Source organism: Mobula hypostoma, chromosome 3 (assembly GCF_963921235.1).
Source record: "Mobula hypostoma chromosome 3, sMobHyp1.1, whole genome shotgun sequence".
Lineage (NCBI taxonomy): Eukaryota > Metazoa > Chordata > Chondrichthyes > Myliobatiformes > Myliobatidae > Mobula > Mobula hypostoma.
In genome coordinates, this window is record NC_086099.1 from 89,095,058 (window position 1) to 89,118,850 (window position 23,793).

General features: G+C 39.0%; 1 protein-coding gene across 2 annotated transcripts in view; it reads right to left on the bottom strand.

The window, feature by feature from the left end:
- LOC134344118 (cytoplasmic polyadenylation element-binding protein 2-like) overlaps positions 1 to 23,793 on the bottom strand; it is a 124,379-nt gene that overhangs the window by 47,951 nt on the left and 52,635 nt on the right. For both annotated transcript variants that reach the window (XM_063043418.1, XM_063043417.1), the window contains exon 4: positions 9,221 to 9,271. In XM_063043418.1, coding sequence (XP_062899488.1) covers positions 9,221 to 9,271 — 51 coding nt within the window. The remainder of the gene's footprint in view (positions 1 to 9,220; positions 9,272 to 23,793) is intronic.

Below are 23,793 nucleotides of genomic sequence, written 5' to 3' on the forward strand. Positions count from 1 at the left end.
AGGACCAATTTTATCCCTTACAATCCTTTTACTCTTAATATATCTGTAAAAGCTCTTTGGATTATCCTTCACTTCGACTGCCAAGGCAACCTCATGTCTTCTTTTAGCCCTCCTGATTTCTTCAAGTACTTTCTTGCACTTTTTATACTCATCAAGCACCTTATTTACTCCCTGTTTCCTGTACATGTCATACAACTCTTTCTTCTTCTTTATCAGAGTTGCAATATCCCTTGAGAACCAAGGTTCCTTATTCCTATTCACTTTGCCTTTAATCCTGACAGAAACATACACTTTCTGCACTCTCAAAATTTCTCCTTTGAAGGCTTCCCACTTACCGATCACATCCATGCCAGAGAACAACCTGTCCCAATCCACGCGTTTTAGATCCTTTCTCATTTCTTCAAATTTGGCCTTCTTCCAGTTCAGAACCTCAACCCTAGGACCACATCTATCCTTGTCCATGATCAAGCTGAAACTAATGGTGTTATGATCACTGGAACCAAACTGCTCCCCTACACACACTTCCGTCACTTGTCCTAACTCGTTTCCTAACAGGAGTTCCAATATTGCATCCCCTCTAGTTGGTACCTCTATATATTGATTTAGAAACCTTTCCTGAACACATTTTACAAACTCTAAACCATCTAGACCCTTCATGATGCACCTTCCAGCATATTTCATAGTTGAGATGAGGTTTTGGTGTTGCTGTGTAGTGCCCTTTTTCCTCTAAATATAGCACTGTGCATTTCTACCAAAAAGTTCAACTTTTGTCTCATCTGTCTGCAGAACATTGACCCAGAAGCATTGTGGAACATCCAGGTGGTCTTTTGCAAACTTGAGATATGTAGCCATTTTTTTTGGGAGTGTAGTGGTTTCCACGATGGTGTCCTTCCATGTACAGAGACTTTAGCAAGTTCTGGAGATTTCTGCAGGTCTTTTGCTATAACTCTTGGGCTCTTTTTCCACTTCCTTCAGCATTGCATGTCATGCTCTTGGTATGATCTTTGCAGGAAGCCCACTTCTAGGGACAGTAGCAAACAGTACTGAATTTCCTCAATGTGTAGACAATTTATTTTACTGCGGACTGATGAACACTTAGGTCTTTAGAAATACTTCTGTAGCCTTTTCCTGCTTGATGCATCTCTACAATTCTTCTAAGTTCCTCTGAAAGTGGTAGTGATCGAGGCATGGTGCATATAAACAGATCTTTCTTCTGAAGAGCAAGATCTGTCAGTAACCTGACTTGGTGTGTTTTTTTATATATAGGGCAGGGCACCTCTACAACTCATACTCCAATCTCATCTCACTGATTGGAACACATGACACCAAGTAGCTTTTTTTTTAGAAGTCATTACCCCAGAGGTGGCATACTTTTTGAAACTAGGACTATGATTGTTTAAATAGTGTTCTCATTGTTGACAAGAAGTACAATTGTTTGTGAGGGTTATTAGTTTAGGCATACTGTGTTTGTCTATTATTGTGATTTAGATGAAGATCAGACCACATCTTATGAGTATTTAATGCAGAAAACCAGGTAATTGCAAAGGATTCACAACCCTTTTCTTGCAACTGTATATAGTAATATACCCTACAAAAATCTTCCTCAATTCTTAAAAGAAGCAAACAGTCTTTTGACAAATTCCTCTTTTTTATGCTGTATCCCTTCCAGCTACTCTGCTGCTGAGAATGTAATCATAGTCGGTTTTATACATACAATATATCCTGTAAAATCATTGTGGAGATTTTGAATATCAATCACACATCAATTTGCTCATCACTACTTAATATTTCTTTATTAAAGACTGAAATGTGGTATTTAGGACAGCTCTATTTAAACCATGACCATTCTTGCATCAAGGTGTCCTCACGCAACCAGGAAAAATTTTAATATTTGTAGCTTAGTCTTTTTTCTGGCATTCACAAGTTTAAAATTTGACACTACATTGTCATTCAAGCACTTCTTTTACCAGTAGGATCAAATTCAATATTTGTATAGCATCCTTAACTATTTCTCCTCTCACAATTTGATTTCTCATCATTATGTTGCCTTATCCCACCTTATCTCTGAAACTTCCCCCAGCCACAGCCCCCTACACAAAAGACTCTGGGTTTTGTTAATTATGATTTTGTACTTAATCTATTTTAATCAATTCACTATTGATGGCTGCACTTTAAATGGCCAACGCTTCTAAGTCCTTGAACCCTTTAAACTTTTCTAGTTGTTTTTCCTTCCATATACTCCACAAAACTGCTAAAACCAAACCCTAAACTTCCTGCTGTAATAGCTCCTTTATGTGTATTTTTTTGCAATAGCAGTGCCTGGGACAACATAAATAGAGGTTGTTAATATTTTAATATTCCACATAATTCACAATCAAGTCATTTAGACAGTACATATTCAGATTTCAAACAGATTTTCCAGTTAGTGCTGACAATCCTAACTATTAAAGTGCACAAAATGCACTTTGAATTGCATCATATTCTGTAAATAAAGGTAACAGGTTACCATTCCTTCATTTTTTTCTGAACTATGAGCCTTAGCAGAACAAATATTACCCCATCCTTTTAAAATTACTTAACAACAGGTCTATTTATTACTTAGATTAGACTGCTAACACCATAGAGTAATAATATATTATTGCAAGTGGCAATATAACTATGAATTGTATAATTCATTTATATTTAAAACAAGTACATGCTTCTGGAATTTTTATTAATAAACAAATCACCTATAGATACAATAAGCATCCATCTATTAAAACACACAAAAACAACTAAATTCTTTACAAAAGAAAATTATACATATCCAAGAAGTTCGCTCAATGTTAGAAGGAAAGTTTACACAACTGTGAAGGTCAGACTAAAAATAGACCATTCCCTGATGCAGAAAAAGTAAGCTCCACATGTGACATTTTGATATGAATTTTTCTTCCTTGTGTGGCACATTCTCTTCACATCTATACCACTGACCTTTCTTGGGAATGATGTGATGCAGTGAGTCATAGTTTCTGCAGCACATTATACAACAGTTCTAAGAACCAGCCAGTGGCCAGCTTCAGCAAACTGTCCTGCTCTAGAATTACAAACCCCATAAAATAGAATGCAGGAGTATACACAACTCTACAGAAGTCTTCAAAAGATTTTAAACACCATACAAAGACCTTGTGGATTTTCTATGTGCATCATGTTCAATGCACATGGGAATCCTACTCATAGCTGATAAAAACATGTCAAAAAAACAGTGCTGGAAATATTCTGCAAGCAAGATAGCCTCTGTGGAGACTGAAAAAGAATTAATATTACATCAGAACTGAGAGAAATTAAAAATTAAATGTCTCAAGACCAGGGAAAACAAAGATCAGATGGAGACCAAGAGTGACCAAGTAATAGTGGTGGGGTAGCTGAGTACCTGGTGAAGCTTGTTAACCTCAAGAGGAAATGCAAATTTGAGAACCAAATCTGGGGGAACCAAACAGGGATTGGACAACTACCCTGCACAACACCACCACTCAATCCATAGATGGCCCATTACATATTGCTTTAATTCACCATCCACTCAATCTTTGGCCTTCTACACTGTTCTAATGAATCCACACAGGTTCAAGGAACAGCATTGTATTGCCCACTTTAATAGATTTTAGTTTGTAGAACCTAACCTTAATTTAAAATGGTTGAATTTGAACAGTAATTCTGGTCTGTTACAGAATTGGCCAGTTCAGACGAAACCTATAATGAAGTGCACCATGGCAGGGAAGCAACTTGGTAGGTGGGGTGGGGGAATGGTGAGCTGAGTCAAGGAATGGAAAATTAAGTTCAACTGATATACTGGAGATTTTTGAAGATCTGATCAGTAGAATACTAATGGAGAGAAACCTGTAGATGTGGCGAATTTAAATTTACAAAAATATTACCAAAGATTAGCCACACGTTTAGCACACAATGAAATGAAGGTAACATGTCAACTTGATTGGTTACTGACAAAAGTACAGAGTGGGAATAAACAGATCCTCAGATCCTTTTCAGTTTGGCAGAGACAACTGGGATACTACCATCATTAGTGCCTGGTTCTAGTTATTCACAACCTAGAATAATGATTTAACTGAGATGACCAAATATATTAACACATTTGCTGATAACACTAAATTAGGTGAGATGACTGATGTAGGATATAAAAGGCTTAAGGAGGATACTAGCAAGCACAATGAGTGAGAATGCAGCAGATAAAATATAACTACATTTACCAATGTGGATGGTCACACAAAACAGAAAACTGTGACTTTAAAGCAGTGACCGATTGGGTAGTAATGTTCAAAGGGATGTATAGTTGCAAGAGAAAGTTCGTGAACCCTTCGCAATTACCTGGTTTTCTGCATTAATTACTCAAAATGTGATCTGAGATTCATCGCAATAATAGACAGTCTGCCTAAACTAATAACACACCAACAATTGTTCCTATCATTAAGCAGAAAATCAGGTAACTGCAAGGGGTTTACAAACGTTTTCTTAAAACTGTCGGTGTTTTATGCACAAGTCACTAAAGGCCAACATTCAGATGTGCAGGTATGTTAGCCTGAGTAATGAGAAAATTTGATTATATAGATTATCTCACTTTTCCAGATATAGTTCAATGTCTAACATTGTGTTTTCTAGAGAATGTCATTGCTAATTCTCACTTGCATCAAACAGTAAACATTCATAATAAAGAGTAATTAATTCACTTTGTTACACTAGACAATTTTACTGGCATAATATGCCATGGTTTCACAATAAGTGAACCAAATTAGAGAATGCTTGGAGATCTTGAAGAATGTTTTTTGAACAACACCAAGTGCTAGAGGGACTCAGCAGGTCAAGTAGCATCTATGGAGTGAAATGGACAGTTGACACATTTCAGGTCAAGACCCTTCACCTGAACTGGAAAGAGATAGCTAGTGTAAAATGCTGAAGAGAAAGGATGAACCAAGAGCTGATAGGTGATTGGTGGATGCAGGTGAGGGGGTGAGGAGGGCAGGAATGATGTCAGAAGCTGAGAGGTGATAGGTATAAGTGACATAGTGCTGCAAATAATGGAATCTGATTGAAGAGGATGGTGGGGCTTGGAATAAAGGAAGGGAGGTAGAGAGAGGAGCTGGTGGGGAGTGTGTGGGTGATGGACAGGGTGGGAAAAGGAAAAAAATGTGAGGAGGGGCCAGTTGAATCAGGAGAGTTTAAAAAAAAAGTAGAAAGAAAGAAGGTACAGTAGGGTAGTGGTTGCCAGAAGTTTGAGAACTTAATGTTCATACTGCCAGGTTGCCCAAGCAGAATACAAGGTGTTGTTCTGCTAATTTTCATTCTGCCATGGGCAGACATGTTTGTGTTGGAATGGGAAGTGAACATATGAACACTATTTCAATATTCCTTTCTTTACTTGCACCCTTTATTTTTGCAACTTTTTGTCATTTTGTGTCTTTGCACTGTACAGCTGCTGCATATCAACCAACTTCACATAATATACAATGCCTTGGAAGAGTATTCAGCTCCCACAACTATTTTCACACTTTACTGTCTTGTCTTCAAAATTTTAAATATATTGAAGTAGGATTTTTTGACCTAATCTACAAAACATTGTGTATCATGTCAAATCAAAAGAAACATTCCAAAGCCTGTCAACAATCTACTAAAAATTAAAAACCAATATTGTGAGGTTTAAGAAGTATTCATCCCCTTTGTAATTACTACACTAACTTTCCTCAGGAGCAATACCAACTCACCCAATTTGCTGATGTAGAAAATTAGAGGATCACTTGTTTTCAATGAATAAATACCTCCTCTCTCTGTAAGGTCCAATAGTATGGTAGATTTTCAACAAACCAAAATAAAGATAAAAGAACATTCAAGACAGGTCAGGAAAATGATAATAGAAAAGCACAGATCTGGGAAAGTGTACAAGATCATCTGAAGGACACTAAACATACCTTGGAGCTCAGTGCAGTCCATACAGAAAAAGTGGAAAACATATGAAACCACAGCCACACTGTCTAGTTCAGGCTTCCCCTCTAAACTTAGTTGCCAGAGAAGAATGGCACTTGTAAGAGAGGCTACTGTGACACCAACAGTCACTGAATGAGCTGCAGGTCAGTGGCTGCAAGTGGAGACGAAGTTCATGGTTCCAATCTCAAAATGGATATTTATAGAAGAGTGGCAAGGAAAAAGCCCTGGCTTTTTTAAAAAAAAGCATATCCTTGCCCATAAACACTTTGCAAAATGTCACCTATAAGATACCATAAAGAAGTGGAAAAAGGTCTTGTGGTTGATTGAGACTAAAGTGGAACTTTTTAGCCTCAACACTAAGCACTACACGTGGTGTAAATCTAATACTGTGCATCAGCCAGGTAACATCATCCCTACTGTAAAAGCATGGTGGAGGGAGCATCATGCTATGGGAAAACCACTTAGCCGCAGGGATCGGAAATCTGGTCAGGATGGATGGAAAGATGAATGCTGCTAAAGCCAGAAAGATCCTGAATAAAAACCTGTTAGCCTCTACCAGAAAGCTTGAACTGGAGAGGAAGTTCATCCTTCAGCAGGACAATGACCCAAAGCACACTGCCAGAGGAACCATGGAGAGCTTCAAATGAGGAAAACTGATGTCTTTCAGTGCCCAGTGTCCTGACCTTAACTCAATCAAACATCTCTGGCATGACCTCAAGATTGCTGTCGAATGTTACTCCCTAACTAACCTGTCACAGCTTAAACAATTTTGCAAGGAGGAAAGGGCAAATCTTACTCCATCACATTGTGTAAAGCTAAGAGACTTATCCAAAAGACTACTGGCTGTAATGGCTGCAAGAGGTTGTTCAACTAAATAGTAAACAGAGGAGGATGAATACTTTTGAATTGCAGACATTTCAGCTTTTGAATTTTTAAGTTTTTTGCACTTTACAATTTTCCCTGTTTTTTGGGCTCTGCTGTGAAAAAAAGGAGCCCATGATTAACAAATAAAAGTTCTCTGTTAAATTGATCAAAATCCCTGATTGCAGTACACATGTGAACAAATGGCTGAGTGGCTGAATACTTTTACAAGGCACTGTAAATCAGTGGTAATAAATTCTGAAATGACTGGCCAAAGGGTGATCCTGGCTAGCACAGGGGATAGTATACTTGTCTGGTCATAGTAGGTCAGTGACTTCAACTGTTGTCTATCACATTTGTTAACTGTCTTCACAGGTGCTGCATTATTCAAAGACTATTACCAGAAGCTTTGATTTTTACTTCTAATGTCCAGCATTCAAATATTTTTAGCTTTGCTAAATGATTAAAATAACTCTGTACATACATCACATAGATTCTACTTCTAGAAGCAAAATAAAATGCCATAATCTGAATAATAAGTACTCTGAATTGAACAAAAAATGTAGTGTTAGGCACATCTAGATTGACAATCGTACAACTGCTCAAAAACTTGAATATACAATATAAAATGAATTCCAAATGGGCGCTAGCCTACAAAGTACCCAGGACATCTTTAGGGAGTGGTGTCTCAAAAGGCAGTGTCCATTATTAAAGACCTTCGGCACCCAGGGCATGTCCTTTCCTCACTGTTACCACCAGGTAGGACATACAGAAGCCTGAAGTCACACACTCAGCGATTCAGGAACAGCTTCTTCCCCTCTGCCATCCTATTCCTAAATGGACTTTGAAGCTTTGGACACTACCTCACTTTTTTTAAATATACAGTATTTCTGTTTTTGCACATTTTTTAATAATCTATTCAATACACGTAATTGATTAACTTGTTTATTTGTTGTTTTATTTTATTTTTTTTTCTCTCTCTGCTAGATTATGTACTGCATTGAACTGCTGCTGCCAAGTTAACAAATTTCACGTCACATGCCGGTGATAATAAACATGATTCTGAAATAACTATCACAATTATCTGGACAAAATAATATTGGTCCATTGTTTATTCACATATAAACCTAAGCAAAAACTAAAAGGAAATCTGCAATCAAATACAATGAAAGGGTATAGTGATTTCAATGTAAGATTTCTATCATGAAACACAGCTTGACGAATCCCTATCTAATACAAGTACTTAGCTCATTGGAAAGGCAACTGTTGTTAATCCAATAAATTGAAGATCACTTTTACATATACTATTAAAAATACTGGAGCATGCATATCCTTTCATCATTTAATGACTGTCACCAAATAATCACCAGTCTTTGTCTCACACTACTTTATACTGATAGTTAACAAAAAAAATCTAAGACTTAAAATTAAAGATTGATTGAACAGATTACTTCATATTTTACCACTCTGTATATGCAATTATTTTCAACCTTCAAAGAGCTCCAATTGTAGATCCCCTACTTTTAAGACTCCACAACCAAGGAACATACTAGGAAGTGCAGCCAATCTGGTCTCTTTAATATCTCAAAAACCGTTATCTGATTACTCTGGTTGTGAATTCTGGGACAGGAACCTTAATTTGAATGTTCTTTTTCTTTGGAAACCTTGGTATTATTTTACTCAATCAAGATTCCACTCCCTTCAGGACTGTGCATCCTTCCCAAGTTATGTTGTCAGAATCTCATTAGACTTTTCTAATTGTACACTTCCCTCTACCTTGCCTACAATATCTCCCATCTTCCTGGCCATCAGCAAGCTGAAATATGGATTTGAGGTACAAACGTTTGTATTAACCGAACCTTTTTTTTTGAAAAAAAGCAAGTGAATAGCTGAGGGTCCAAAACAACTGTTAGTGGGAAACCATTCAATATTCCATTAAGCAAAGAAACAACTCATCTGCCTCTATTATTTGGTCAATTTACTTGCCTACAATTATACACAGAAAACATTTTGCTATTACTTAAGTACTTCTGTTCTGCTTTTTAAACCTGCACTGGATTTCTCTTATCATCTAAAAGTTTGTCATTCTGCCTTTCTGCCCTTAAGTACAGACTTCATTAATGCACCATTTGATATCAAGCTTAATTCATACAAAATATACTAAGTGAAGGTAATATTACAGATGTAGAAACAAATGAACTAGAAATCAATTTCAAAGCTGAAAATCAGGTCATGTGTATTACCACCACTATAGTGCTGCTGCAAGTTAATCTGCCATTGAACTTTTACCAGTTGCCCATTCCACGTCCTGTAATATGTTTCATGAGCTGCCAATCAATGTGGTTTCCTAATAACAGCAAAGGAAAAATACAATACTCACAATACTTACCATTAAGCATCAGAAAATTGTCAGTTCCTGGATGGGGATATCCTAAACGACCTGGAATAGGGCAAATAACATAATTAATGATTTTTAAATGAAAGGGGAAAATGCAACATATCAATACCAAATTATTGAATTAATTTTTTTTTAAATAGACCCTGGTTACTCCACCCTATTCTTTCCCTTGCACTCTGCTGGTAACTTCCATAGAAGCTCAAATGAGAGAAAACGGATTCAGTTTTTTAAAATATTCACTCATTTATTTTTCCCTATTTCCCTCTATCTGGCAGCTGGGACAGCTAAAATTGTGTGTGTTCTCATGTTGTTTAAACCTCACAGACCCCTATAATTTTAAGTATGACTCCTCCTTGCCCTACAACAGAAACTATTCATCAATGCCACAATATTTTGGTCTATCTAAATTTCTCTCCCTTCTGGACACAGGGTAGTGAAATGAGTTTGAAGTTACCACAAAAACCTACAATAAACTTTCTACTATAAGCACAATTTATATTTAGTAAAATTGTTACTTTTGCAACAGCTTCAATCTTGACTGTGGCTACAAGGACTGAAATTTCATTTGTCTGACAAAAATCCACAAAATATTCCAAAGCAGTTTTGAGGTAGTCAATAAAAGTAAAAAGAAGAAAATATATCAATGAACAAAAGCTTGGAAAGGAGCTTCTTAAAAGAGAGCAAAGTGGAAAGATCAAGCTACAAAACATGCGGTAAGGAAACAAGCTACAAGCATCCTGTTGATGAGCATCTGGGACGCAATGCTCAAATCAGGTGACCCTAACCTTCACAAGAAATTGAGAAGTGATCTCCATAAAGCTATCAGGGATGCCAAGTGACAATACAAGTTCAAAATTGAGTCATGGACCAGTCAGTTGCAGCAGGGCTTACGTGCTATAACAAGCATTGCTGACAACAGCACACCAGTTCCCAATGAGTTTAATGTGTTTTATATGTTTTGAACAGAAGAGGACTGGATTGTCACCTCTTACTCCATCAGCCTCGGATGCACTGAATCCACAGTCACTGTAACTTCTAGAGAGTGAACCCACAAGCATGTGGCCCAGATGGTGTTCCTGGCCATGTCCTAAGATCCTATACAGATCAATTGGTGGGAGCATTTGCAGATATTTTCTAAGCTCTCTCTACTTTCACCTGAGCTTCCCACCTGGTTTAAGACCATTATCATCCTGATACCTTAAAAAAAGGTAACCTGTTTTAATCACTACCACTCAGTGGCTCTGCCATCCACCATCATGAAGTACTTTGAGAGGCTGGTTACAGCAAACATTAACTTCAGCCTCCCAGACAACTTCAATCTACTGAAATTTGCCTACTGCCACAACAGATACAGTGGATGCCATCTCCATGGCACTTCAGTCATCCCGGGAGCATCAGGATAGGAAAGATGCATGCAAGACTATTCACAAAGAGAAAATCTGCAGACGATGGAAGTTCAAACAACACACACAAAATGCTGCAGGAATTCAGTAGGCCAGCTGGCATCTATGGAAGAGAGTACAGTTAACCTTTCAGGCCAAGACCTTCATCGGGTCTCGGTCTGAAACGTTGACTGTACTCTCTTCCATAGATGCTGGCTAGCCTGCTGAGTTCCTCCAGCATTTTCTGTGTATTGCATAAGACTATTGTTTATTGACTATAATTTCACCACAAATACTAAAACTCCAAGCAAACTCATTTCCAAATTCCCAGACCTAGGACTCAATGGTTTCTTTTGCAACTGGATGTTGACTTCCTGACCTCCAACATAATACAACAATAGCTCCTCCATAATTACCCTCAACACTGCATCCTTAGCCTCCTACTTTACTCCCTATACAATCACGACTGCATGGCCAGATTCTGTTCCAATTCCATTTACAAGTTTGCAGATGACATCACCAAAGTGGGTTGTATCGCAAATAACCATGAATCAAGGTACAGAAAGGAACAGAGAGCCAAAAGACATGGTATAATGACAACAATGTACCTCACAATGTCAGCAAAACAACATGATGGTCACTGATTTCAGAAAGGGAGGGAGGAGGGCAGTGTACGTGATCCTGTTTAGATTAATGGTGCTGAAGTCACGATCAAGAGCATCAAGTTATTAAGAAAGATCATTAATAACTTGTCCTGGTCAAACCACATTTGACATAGGACTAAGAAAGCTTACTGGTGATTCTTAGACAAGAGAAAACCTGCAGATGCTGGAAATCCAAGCAACACACACAAAATGCTGGAGGAACTCAGCAAGCCAGGCAGCATCTAAGAAAAATAGTACAGTCGACATTTCAGGCCGAAACCCTTCAGAAGGACTGGAGAAAAAAAGCTGAGATGTAGAAGGTGGGGGGGAGGGAGAGAAGAGAGAAAAACAAGGTGATAGGTGAAATCTGAAGGGGGGAGGGGATGAGATAAAGAGCTAAGTAAAGTGGTAAAAGAGACAGAAAGCCATGGAAGAATGAAAGGGGGGGTGGGGTGGGGGGAGAGCGCCAGAGGGATGTTATGGGCAGGCAGGTAGATAAGGTGAGAGGGGGAAAAGGGGATAGGAAATGGTGAGGGGGGGGCATTACTGGAAGATCGAGAAATCAATGTGTGGTTGAAGGCAGTGTAAATGGTGGAGTGTAGATGCTGCCTGGCCTACTGAGTTCCTGCAGCATTTCATGTCTGATGCTTCTTACTTCCTGAAGAGGTTAAAGAAATATAGCACGTCTCCTCTGACCCTCACCGTTATTTTAAAAACCGAAAATGTTCTATCTGGATGCATTGCGGCTTGGTATGGCAACTGCTGTGCCTTGCTTTGAAAGGAATTGCAGAGTTATGGACACAGCTCAGCACATCACCAAAACCAGGCTTCCTTTCATGGATTGTCTATACTTCTTGTTGACTTGGTAAAAGAGCGAGCATAATTAAAGACCTCTCCCACCTGGAGATTTTCCTCCATTCTCCCACTGGGCAGGAGAAAGAAAAACCTGAAGGCACATATTACCAGGCTCAAATACGGCTTACAGTGCCTATAAAAGGTATTCACCCATGCCACCCCACCCCCCAGATTTCATATTTTATTGTTTTACAACATTGAATCACAGTGGATTAAATTTGCCTTTTTTGACACTGGTCAACAGAAAAGGACTCTTTCATGTCAAAGTGAAAACACACTTCTACAAATTAGCCTAAATTTATTCCAATTATTAAACACAAAATAATTGATTGCATAATTACTCTGCTCCTTCAAGTCAATATTTAGTAGATTCACCTTTGACAGCAATTACAGCCTTGAGTATGTGTGGATAGGTCCCCATCAGCTTTGTACATCTGGACACTGCAATTTTTCCCCCAGTCTTGTTTACAAAACTGCTCAAGCTCTGTCAGATTGCATGAGGACTGTAAGTGAACAGACCTTTTCAAGTCCAGGCACAAATTCTCAATTGGATTGAGGTCTGGACTCTGACTTGGCCACTCCAGGCCAATAACTTTGTTGCTTTTAAGCTTTTCCTGTGTAGCTTTGACTTTATGCTTGGGGTCATTGTCTTGCTGGAAAATTAATCTTCCCCCAAGTCGCAGTTCTCTTGCGGACTGCATCAGGTTTTCCTCAAAGATTTCCCTGTATTTTGCTGCCTTCATTTTACCCTCTACCTTCACAAACCTTCCAAGACCGGCTGCAGTGAAGAATCCCCACAGCATGAAGCAGCAACTACCGTGCTTCACGGTAGGGATGGTCTGTTTATGATGATGTGCAGTATTTGGCCAAACATAGCATTTAGTTTGATGGCTAAAAAGCTCAATTTTTGGTTTCATCACACCCTAGAACCTTCTTCCAGCTGACTTCAGTCTCCCACATGCCTTCTGGTAAACTCTAGCCAAGATTTCATGTGTTTTTTCAACAGTGGCTTTCTCTTTACCACTCTCCCATAAAGCTGCAACTGGTATAGCACCCATGCAATTGTTGTATGTGCAGTCTCTCCCATCTCAGCCACTGAAGCATGTAACTCTCCAGAGTCTTCATAGATCTCTTGGTGATCTCCCTCACTAGCCCCTTTTAGCACAGGCAGTTTTTGAGGACGCCCTGCTCTGGGCATATATACAGCTATGCCATATTCTTTCTATTTCTTGATGACTGACTTAACTGTACTCTAATAGATATTCCGTGACTTGGAAATTTTCTTGTACCCATCACCTGACTTGTGCTTTTCAATAAGCTATTCATGGAGTTGCCTGGAGTGTTCTTTTGTCTTCATGGTGTAGTTTTTGCCAGGATACTGAATCACCAGCAGTTGGACCTTCCAGATACAGGTGTATTTTTACTACAATCAATTGAAACACCTTGATTGCACACTGGTGATCTCCATTTAACTAATTATATGACTTCTAAAACCAATTGGCTGCACAAGTGATGATTAGGTGTGTTATATTAAAGGGGGTGAATACTTATGCAATCAATTATTTTGTGTTTTATATTTATAATTAGTTTGGATCACGTTGTAGAGATCCATTTTCACTTTGACGAGTCTTTTTCTGTTGATCAATGTCAAAAAAAAGTCAAATTAAATCTACGATTCAATGTTGCAAAACAATAAAACATGACAATTTCCAAGGGGGGGGGGGTGTATGCATTTTATAGGCACTGTATACCTTGCTGTTATAAGACTATTGAATGGTTTCCCAGTACAAGATGTATTCTTGACCCAACAATATATTTATTATAACCTTGCACCGAGTGCCTACTTACATTATACTTTCTCTGAAACTCTAACACTTTATTGTGCAGTTTGTTATTGTTTTACCTTGTATTACCTCAATGCACTGTGTAATGAATTGATCTGTATGAACAGCATGAGATACAACATTTTCCACTGTATTGCAGTACAGGTGACAATAATAAACAAATTTACCAAATGAATGTGTTGGGAGGAAATGCACAAGAGTGAGATGAAGATTTTTCTCAAGAGGATGTACCAATACACTACAGAGATGGAGAGGAGTTTGACTATAAACAGAAGGATGATTTTATTTCTTGACAAGCTGGGAACAATTAGATTGGAAAATGGTGAATGTAATTCCTTTATTCAGTAAAGGTGGGAAATAAAGCTTAATGTCTGCCATGGAGGGAGTGGGGTGATATTAGAAACTATCAAGGCAAAATTCTAAGTAGGCTGCAATGCTAACATGGGTTTGAGAAAGGGAAATGGCAACTATACTTAACAAATATATCAAAAAGGCAAGAGCCTCAAGATGCAGTGTGATCTGGGCATCTTTGTGCATGAATCACGAAAGGATTAGCTTGCAGGTATTGCAAGTCATCAACAAAACTAGGATACTATTGCTAGGAGGAAGAAATAGAGAATAGTTATACTTTGGTTAGAGGGTGTGCATGAGACAATATTTGGAATAATGTGCACAGCATGGATCTTTCCTTGTTTTAGGATATTGAAGTTTTGGAAGTAATTGAGAGGTAACGAATTCCTGGAATTGCCAAGTTGTCTCACAAGGAAAGTTGAAGTGGTCAAACTTGTATCTGCTCTTATAGAAGAGCAGGATGAGGCCTGACTAAATTATACAAAATCCTGACAGATCTTTACAGGATAGATGTGGAGAAAATGCTTCTTCTGGGAGAATCTAGATTTATAGTCACCAGTTAAAAATAAGGAGTTACCCATTTCAGACAAAAGAAAAATATTCTACTCCTTTTAGAACATGGATTCCCAACCGGGGATCCACAGACCCTCCCAGTTAACGGTAGGGGTCCACGGCTACCTCTCTTTTCGGGCCTTCTTCTCAAAGGACAGTGGAAGGAAATTCTGATTATATTTAAGGCCAAGTAAGTTCAGTGGGTGAGTGGGAGATCCTTTAAACAACTCCCATATCAGACTTTCCCATCTGCAAATTGTGAGTGCAAGATTAAGATCACTAACAAGAGAAAATCTGCAGATGCTGGATATCTGAGCAACACGCACAAAATGCTGGCGGAACTCAGCAGGCCAGGCAGCATCTATGGAAAAAAGTACAGTCGATATTTTGGGCCGAAACCCTTCAGCTGGACTGGAGAAAAAAAGTTGAGGAGTACATTTAAAATGGTGGGGAGAGGGGAGAGAGAAACACCAGGTGATACACAAAACTTGGAGGGGGAGGGATGAAATAAAGAGCTGGGAAGTGGACTGGTGAAAGACACAGAAGGTCATGGAAGAAAGAAAAAGGGGGGAGGAGCACCAGAGGGAGGTGATTGGCAGGCAAAGGGATAACGTGAGAGTGGGAAAAGGGGATGGGAAATGGTGGTGGGGGGCACGGGCATTACTAGAAGTTTGAGAAATCAATGTTCATGCCATCAGGTTGGAGGCTACCCAAACAGAATATGAGGTGTTGTTCCTCCAACCTAAATGTGGCCTCATCACGACAGTGGAGGTGGCCATGGATGGACATATCAGAATGGAAATGGGAAGTGGAATTAAAATGGGTAGCCATTGGGAGATCCCGCTTCTTCTGGGGACAGAGCACAGATGCTTGGTGAAGCGGTGTCCCAATCTAAGTTGCGTCTCACCGATAGACAGGAAGCCACACCAGGAGCACAAAACGTAATAAATGACCCCAACAGACTCACAGGTGAAGTGTCATCTCACCTGGAAGGACTTTTTAGGGCCCTGACCCATCCCCTTTTCCCTCTTTCACCTTATCTCCTTGCCTGACCATTGTCTCCCTCTTTTTTTAAACAAAACTATAAACATTTAATTACTTCACATATACACAAGGTACAGTCAATATTTACAAGTATGCTCAAATTAAAATACGGCACGAACATATCCTTGGAAAAGAGGAGGCAGTCAGCCCGGGCAGTGCCCTCCACTTCCACCACTTAGACCTGTGAATGGCCATCTTGGCAGACCCAGGACCAAACCCACCAGGAGATCCTCCTCACGCCCCACCCCCTTCCGAACTGGGTGCCCATATATGAGGGGCGCAGGACTTAAGTGCAGCCAGAACCTCAGCAGCAGCCCCTTGAGAAACTCAAAAAGGAGCTGCAACCATAAAGCTTTATCATTGTAAGTCTGAGCTCACCAGGCCTTCTGCTTACTGCATCGGAATACATTGAGGCTCATTTCAGACACTGCACCAAGTGCCAACCATACCACTAGTAATCCCTTTAAGTGTTTCTGAAAAATGTGTTCCCCACATCGCCTTCCTCTGGTGCTCTTCCCTCCTTTTTCTTTCATACATGGCCTTCTGTCTCTTTCACCAATCAACCTCAGCTCTTTACTTCATCCCTCCCCCCCTCAGGTTTCACCTATCACCTGATATTTCTCTCTCCCCCTCCCCACCTTTTTAAATCTACTCATCAGCAATTTTTCTCCAGTTCTGCTGAAGGGTTTTGGCCCAAAACGTCAACTGTACTTTTTTTTCATAGATGCTGCCTGGCCTGCTGAGTTCCTCCAGCATTTTGAGCAAAATTAGGATGACCTGGCCTATAGTTACATATCAAGCAGAATACAATGCTGTACCATCAATACTCTTTTATTCAGTCATTAATAGTAATCCATGCTAAATACATTTGCAGATCAACAGTAGAAAATGTCCCTCCTTGTTTTTTTAAAAAAAACCCAACCTCATTTACAAATAGATTTCAAATTAATTTAAATAAAATTTTAAAATAATTTAAAAAGAAAATTAAATCAGTTTGTAATTAATTATAAATTACTTCATTGAAATTAGGATGATGGATACAATTCAGGAGATAATGCCAGAGCAACTGGCATGTTATTTTCTCTTTCTGCAGGACAATTTTCCATTCAAACTTTCTCACTTCAAACTTCTGAAGAGTAAAGGCAATTGTTCATTAAAACATTTACATCTGCAAAAATGGCCAAATTGTACTGATATAGAGTTCCAAATTCCTTGGGTACTGCTAGCTTATATAAGTGTGCAGCAAAGGACAGAGGTCTGGGACATATTACAATTGCATCTATATGCTCCACTGCAATACTGAATCAAAGAGGAGACACTATGGATGCACTTAAATCCGTGTCTCCATTTTAGGATAGAGGATGGCTGGCCAATGAATATCAATGGTACTCATTTAATTGATTCTGTAGAAATAGTAAATGCAGTTCAATGTTTTACATATTAACATACCTTCCATAAATATCTCTACTACAAACAATAAAGATATTTGATAGCCAATCAGTTGACAAGGAATATGCTGACAGTAGGGGCCAAGATCTTGGGTAATGCTACCTGAGGTCTACTTGATGCTCAAAGTACACCCACCAGATGCTTATTGGGTACAGCCCTCTGGAAAATGGGAGTGCAAGTAGACAGCAAGGTTAGGGCAACCTGACAGTTACATACTCCGTGGGTATCTTGTGACTGTCTTATGAGCATGATGTAATGGTCTTGTGGAGGTCACATGATGTAATCTTCCCACCAGTGAGGTCACACGATGACCTGTTCTCAACAGGTATAAAGGAGACCCCTGGTGTAACGCAGTTAGTGTTTCAGTTGAGTTGTTCTTTGCTTCGTTAGTTACTCCGTTATGCTGTGTATTTGTCTCATGACGCAGTTTCGTTTTAAAGAGTTCTACTTTCTATTGTAAGGTAAAATAGTTGTGCCGGCAGTTTCACCAATCGCTGCCAGCTTTGTTGGTGTATTTTTGATTTACCTTTACAGTAGTATTGGAGAGTGAAGACCTTACTAAAGGATGGGAACCTGAATCCAATAAAGTTGGAGTCATTTCTGTGGTTTAATGAAGGATCAACCTTATTAAGTCTTTGTTCAGAAAAGTGACCTATATCTGAGATAACTTCTGCAAGAGCAGAGAAGTTTGTGCAGTGTTCACTTGCCAGGAAAAGGTCAGTTCCTTTAAGCTGTTTTATTTCCTTCGTCCTGATTCCTTTGGAGAATCAGCAGTAATGTCATGTCTTTGAAGAAATCCGTTTCCAGAGAAGTCTCTCCTTATTGACTGTGTAAATCACTTGGACTTTCGAATTTACCATTTTAAGACAGGGTTCGAATTTACCACTTTAAGAACTGTTTTCACATTTACCCTTTAAGAACTGTTCCAGAGTGGCCGTATAGCAGTTAACTTCCGATTAAGTAGTCGTTTGAATACTTTTCACCATTGTTGAGCAGAGTTTAATGAATGTTTTGTTTGTTTTTATGAAACCTGCCTCAATTGATAATTCATTGTTGCCGATCACGTGACACTGACCCATATTTACATACCATGCGGTATCAACAACATCCATTTCAGTCAGTGTAACCCATCCACAATATAAAGTCCAATAAATATTCAAATTAAACTAAGCTTACAAGCCAAGTGAACAAAGGGGAATGTAGCTTGTAAATATCTCAACTGATGATCAAAATCAAGTTAAACTGCAAGTCTATAATCACTTAGAAATTAATTAACATCTCTCAAAAGATAAAACATTTGGGAAATGCAGTGCTAAAATTAATTTGATAACTCATTAAAATACTAGCCAACAATCATGAATGCCATGCCCTTGACCCAAGTATAAAGGAACACAGATCAGCTTAATCTTAATTCCTTCATCACAATTTGTTATGCAAAGCTCTTGGAACCTGATACAATAGAATAAAGCCTTTTTGTTACACTTCTCCACATTCCCTTCCTCTTTTATCAGTGATAATAATTCATGCTTAATACATTTCTAGATCAACAAGCACAAAATGTCCCTACTTGCTTTTTTAAAAAATATACACTAAAAACAATGCCAACCTCATTTAGAAATACACCCTATCCTCATTATATGCGTCTCAGACAATGCGGATTCACAGTTACGCGAGGAACCTATTTCTATCAACTTCTCGTTATATGCGTTCAAAACTCACAGTTATGCGAGGAGCACTGCTTTCCCGCCAATACAAGTCACATGCGCATGCCTTACAGTCTCACTCCCGCTAGTTTCGCATTGGTTTTGGCAACGCATGGATGTGCGATCTTGTGCTCTTAAACTTTTGTGTTTTTACCTACGGTGCAGTGATTTCGTGCTTGAAATATTTAACTATGCCTCCTAAGTGTCCGATGTCAAGTCCTGGGCCATCAGCCAAGCAGCACAGAACCACTTGGAAAAAAAGTTGGAAATTATAAGCAGGGCAGCCGGCGTCAGGTGAAGGTAACACAGTTCTGGGTCTTTACCCTGTGCAGTGGCGGGCTATGACAGCTGAGTTAGGCATCACACCAAAGCAGATGTTTAATGCAGATGAGACCGGGCTTTTTTGGAAGAGTATGCCGAAACACACTTACATAAGTAAGGCTGAAGAAACTGTGTCAGGTTTCAAGGCAGCAAAGGATAGATTGACTTTGCTTATGTGTTCCAATGCCGAGGGAGACTGTAAGGTGAAGCCCCTCTTAGTTAACCATTCACTAAACCCCCATGCTCTTAAGGGTTTGAGTCAGAATATGCTTCCTGTCCACTGGGCAGCTAACAAGAAAGCATGGGTCACTGGTCAAATCTTTGAAGATCGGTTTGCTAATCATTTTGCTGTTGAGGCTGAACGCTACTGCCGGGAACACAATCTTGCCTTTAAAGTTCTTTTGTTGCTTGACAATGTGCCAGCCCATCCTAAACATTTGGACAGCATTCATCCTAACATAACAGTGCGTTTCCTGCCACCGAACACAACATCGCTGATTCAACCACCCGACCAAGGTGTGATATCCACATTCAAGGCGTTTTTTTTTTTTGCGGTGAACTGTCTCTCAGATGCTGCAAGCAACAAAAGATTTTGAAAATCCCAGGAGTTTACCAACGGTGAGGGATTGGTGGAAGTCCTTCAACATCAAAAATGCCATCAACAACGTTGATGAATCCTGTAAAGAGGTCAGGTCTTCCACTCTGAAGCAACCGACAGAATTTTTTAAGGCTGCGGAACACTTGACACAAATGCTGATGGACATGGACCCAAGTTTAGATCGGAGTCAGCATTTCAGTCATTCCCTGTGGTCAAGCCTTCTTCCCTACAAGCAAATTTAAGCTGAAAAACAAAATGCTGCCAAGCAAACAATCCTCACCACTTTCTTCAAACTGGTGTCATCTCCTGCTGCCGGCAGTACTGAGAGTTTTGAGAGTCTTCCTTCACCTCTTGCTGTCCTTGATGATGCTGACGACAGACAACCATCCACCTCATCCACGTAAAGCTGCCCAACACCACAACAACCACTCATCTCCCGCAGCTAACACACCTGCCACTGTTGGTGAGTACTGTATACCCTAGTATGTTAACTTTCTGTGATTTATTACATTGAATATTACCTTAAATTGATGAAATATAATATGAATGTTACCTTGTGGTACTGCTTTTGTGTCAGATTGGTATGAAAATGTGAATAAATTACAGATAAAACATATTTAGGAAGCCCTCAAGAATGCGTCCCTATTTTCTCCATTTAAATAATTATTCACATTATGCGTCGACTTCGAGGAAAGTATCCCCCGCATATAACGAGGGTAGGGTGTAGATTTCAAATTAATGTAATTGTCAAATAACTTAAAGGAAAATCAAATCAGTTTCTAATTAACTATAAATTACTTCATTTATAGTTAATTAGAAGCTGGGAATATTCATGAAAAGGATAAATCTAATATGGTTTATTACCATCCAACCAGTCTACTCTCAAAGTGACGAGTGGTGGTGTTCTCAAGTGGCATTACTTACCAGTAACCTATTCATTTATGCCTACCTTATTTTTGAAACACAAACCAAGTGTAGAATTCCAAATGAGGTGAATATGACTGCACTTAGCATTAAGGGTGCATTGCATCTGACAGATTTTGGGAATCAAGCAAAAGTCAATGGGCAGCAAAAGTGAAACACTACAATGGTGGGAGTCATACTTTGCACAAAGGAAAATAGATTTGGTTGGCAAACATTAGCATCTCTGCCCTGGTACATTTCTGGAGGAGACTGTACCATCTTCAACTGCTTCAATTATAATTCCAGTGAGGTCCTGCACTAACATTTGACTACTAATTCCACTCAACTCAACAAATGAATTAGTCCATACTGCAAGACCTAAAGAACATTCAGGCATGGGCTGATAAGTGGCAAGTAACATTTTTACCACAGAAATACCACGTAATAATCATCACCAAATCAATAGTTTAATCACCTATCTTAGACATTGAGTGGATTTAGAAGCCCACAATATCAACGTGTCAGAGATCATCTACAAGAAACTCAACTACACTAATCCCAAAAGCATAAGCAGGTCAGGAGGTAAGTACACTGCCATGAAGATCAAGTTACTCTAAAGCCTGTCAATCATCCACAAGGTACCAGTCACATATGTAAAGCCATACACTCAACTTTTTTGGATGGGCTCAGGTCCAATGACACTTGATCCATGACACCATTCAGAGCAAAGGAGCCATTTTCAATGGTACCATACCTGTACCATAAACATTAGCTCCCTCTACCACTGTTAGAGGATGGCTACATTGTGTACCATCTGCAAACTAAACTATTACTTGCCTGGGCTAGTCTTGATAACACCTTCAATAACCACATGGTTGAACCATTGAGGAAAAGGTCAGCAGGTGCATGGGAACACCTCTGCACTCCTCTCCAAATTGTAAACACCCTCATATCACAGTCAAGTACTGCAATTTCCTACACCACAGAACTGGGAGGAGTACCTTCACTGAAGAAAATCAAGAACAAGCTCTCAGTGCACCACCTTCAAGTGCAATTCTGGAATAGTAAGAAAATACTAATCTAGCCTGATCCCAAAAATGAATAAAGAAAATACAACAAACAGAATAAAAGAGCAGTCAAAAGGAGACAATGGATTCCTTTTATTGAGTACTGCAAAACTATCAATTTGACAGCAAAATTAGCTTGTACATATATGAAAAAAATCTGAAACATGCTCAAAGTCAAAATGAAGATTTATCTCGTTCATTTTTAAAATACCTTCAAACCACTTACAAGCAAGCAAAGCACATATTCTTTTTATGTTTCAGTTGATGGTCAAGTCTGGGCTCTACCAGAACCTATTTGCAGATGTCATTACAGTGTTGCTTTAAATGTAAAAACATTTGAATTCCAATGGTGGGATGATAACAACTATCCTTGAGATGAATACAATGTTACATTAAACAGTCCCAGAAAAATTGAAGTCAACAATTAGGCAGAATACCACTCCACTGTTTAGATTCATGCCAAAACAAAGGAAGAGGATTCTTGTCGTCAGAGGTAAAATGTATCTGACCATCTTCAGCTGTTTTATCAGTGACCTTCCTTCCTCATTTTTGACCATATATAGATGTCCTTGATGTTGACAGCTTGCAACTCTATTCACAACTTCTTTAACCAAACCAGGTAACAGTTATATGCAATGTACCAGCATAAATTTCAATCATGGGCTGCAAATTAAATTTGTGCTATGCAAGGAGATTGAACATCTCCAAAAGAAACTTCTTCCTAAACACTGAGGTCAGACCAACTGGCCGATAGTTTCCTTTCATCTGAGTACATACATGTTACCATATACTAACTTGAAGTTAATTTTTTGCAGGCATTTACAATAGTATTAATATAGTTGAATCACTACCAAAATATCAATGCATGGCTAAGATGGGGGTGGGGTTCAGCAGTGGCTAAAAACTGTACAGAACAATGTACATGGAAACAAAACTATGTAAAAGACTATGCATGCTGCAGCAAAGCATTTCCATGATTTGAACTAGAGATAGAGGACATACCCTCAAAATTCAGAGGAGCAAATTTAAGACGGAGATGAGGAGGAACTGTTTTTCCCAGAGATTGATGAATCTGTGGAATTCTCTGCACAATGAAGCAGTGGAGGCTACCTCAGTAAATATACTTAAGGCAAGGTTGGATAGATTTTTGCCAGATGGCCAACTCCTGCTCCTATTTCTTATGATTTACAATATACAAGTCAGGAAGGCATGAAATATTACAAAATTACCTTAATGAGTCCAGCTCTAGCCACATAAAAGTTGAAAGTAAAATTTATTATCCAAGACCATAAGATCATAAAATACTGGAGCAGAATTTGGCCATTTGACCCATCGAATCTGCTCTGCCAGTTTATCATGGCTGATCCAATATTCTTCTCAAAATTGATCTCCTGCCTTCTCCACGTATCCCTTCATACCTTGACCAATTAAAAATCTATCAACCTCTGCCTTAAATATACACAAAGACTGCCTCCACAGCTGCCTATGGCAAAGAATTCCACAGATTCACCATTCTGTGGCTAAAGAAATTCATCCTCACCTCCGTTCTAAAAGAATGTCCCTCCTTTCTGAGGTTGTGTCCTCTGGTCATAGACTCTCCCACCATAGGAAACCTGCTCTCCATGTCCACTCTATCAAGGCCTTTGGTCATTCGATAGGTTTCAATTAGGTCACCCCTCATTCTTCTAAGTTCTAGTGAATAGAGGCCCAGAGCCATCAAACACTATTCATATGACAAGGTATTCAATTATGAAATCATTTTCATGAACCTCCTTTGAACCTTCTCCAGTTTCAGCATATCCTTTCTAAGATTAGGGTCCCAAAACTGCTACCGATATTACAAGTGAGGCC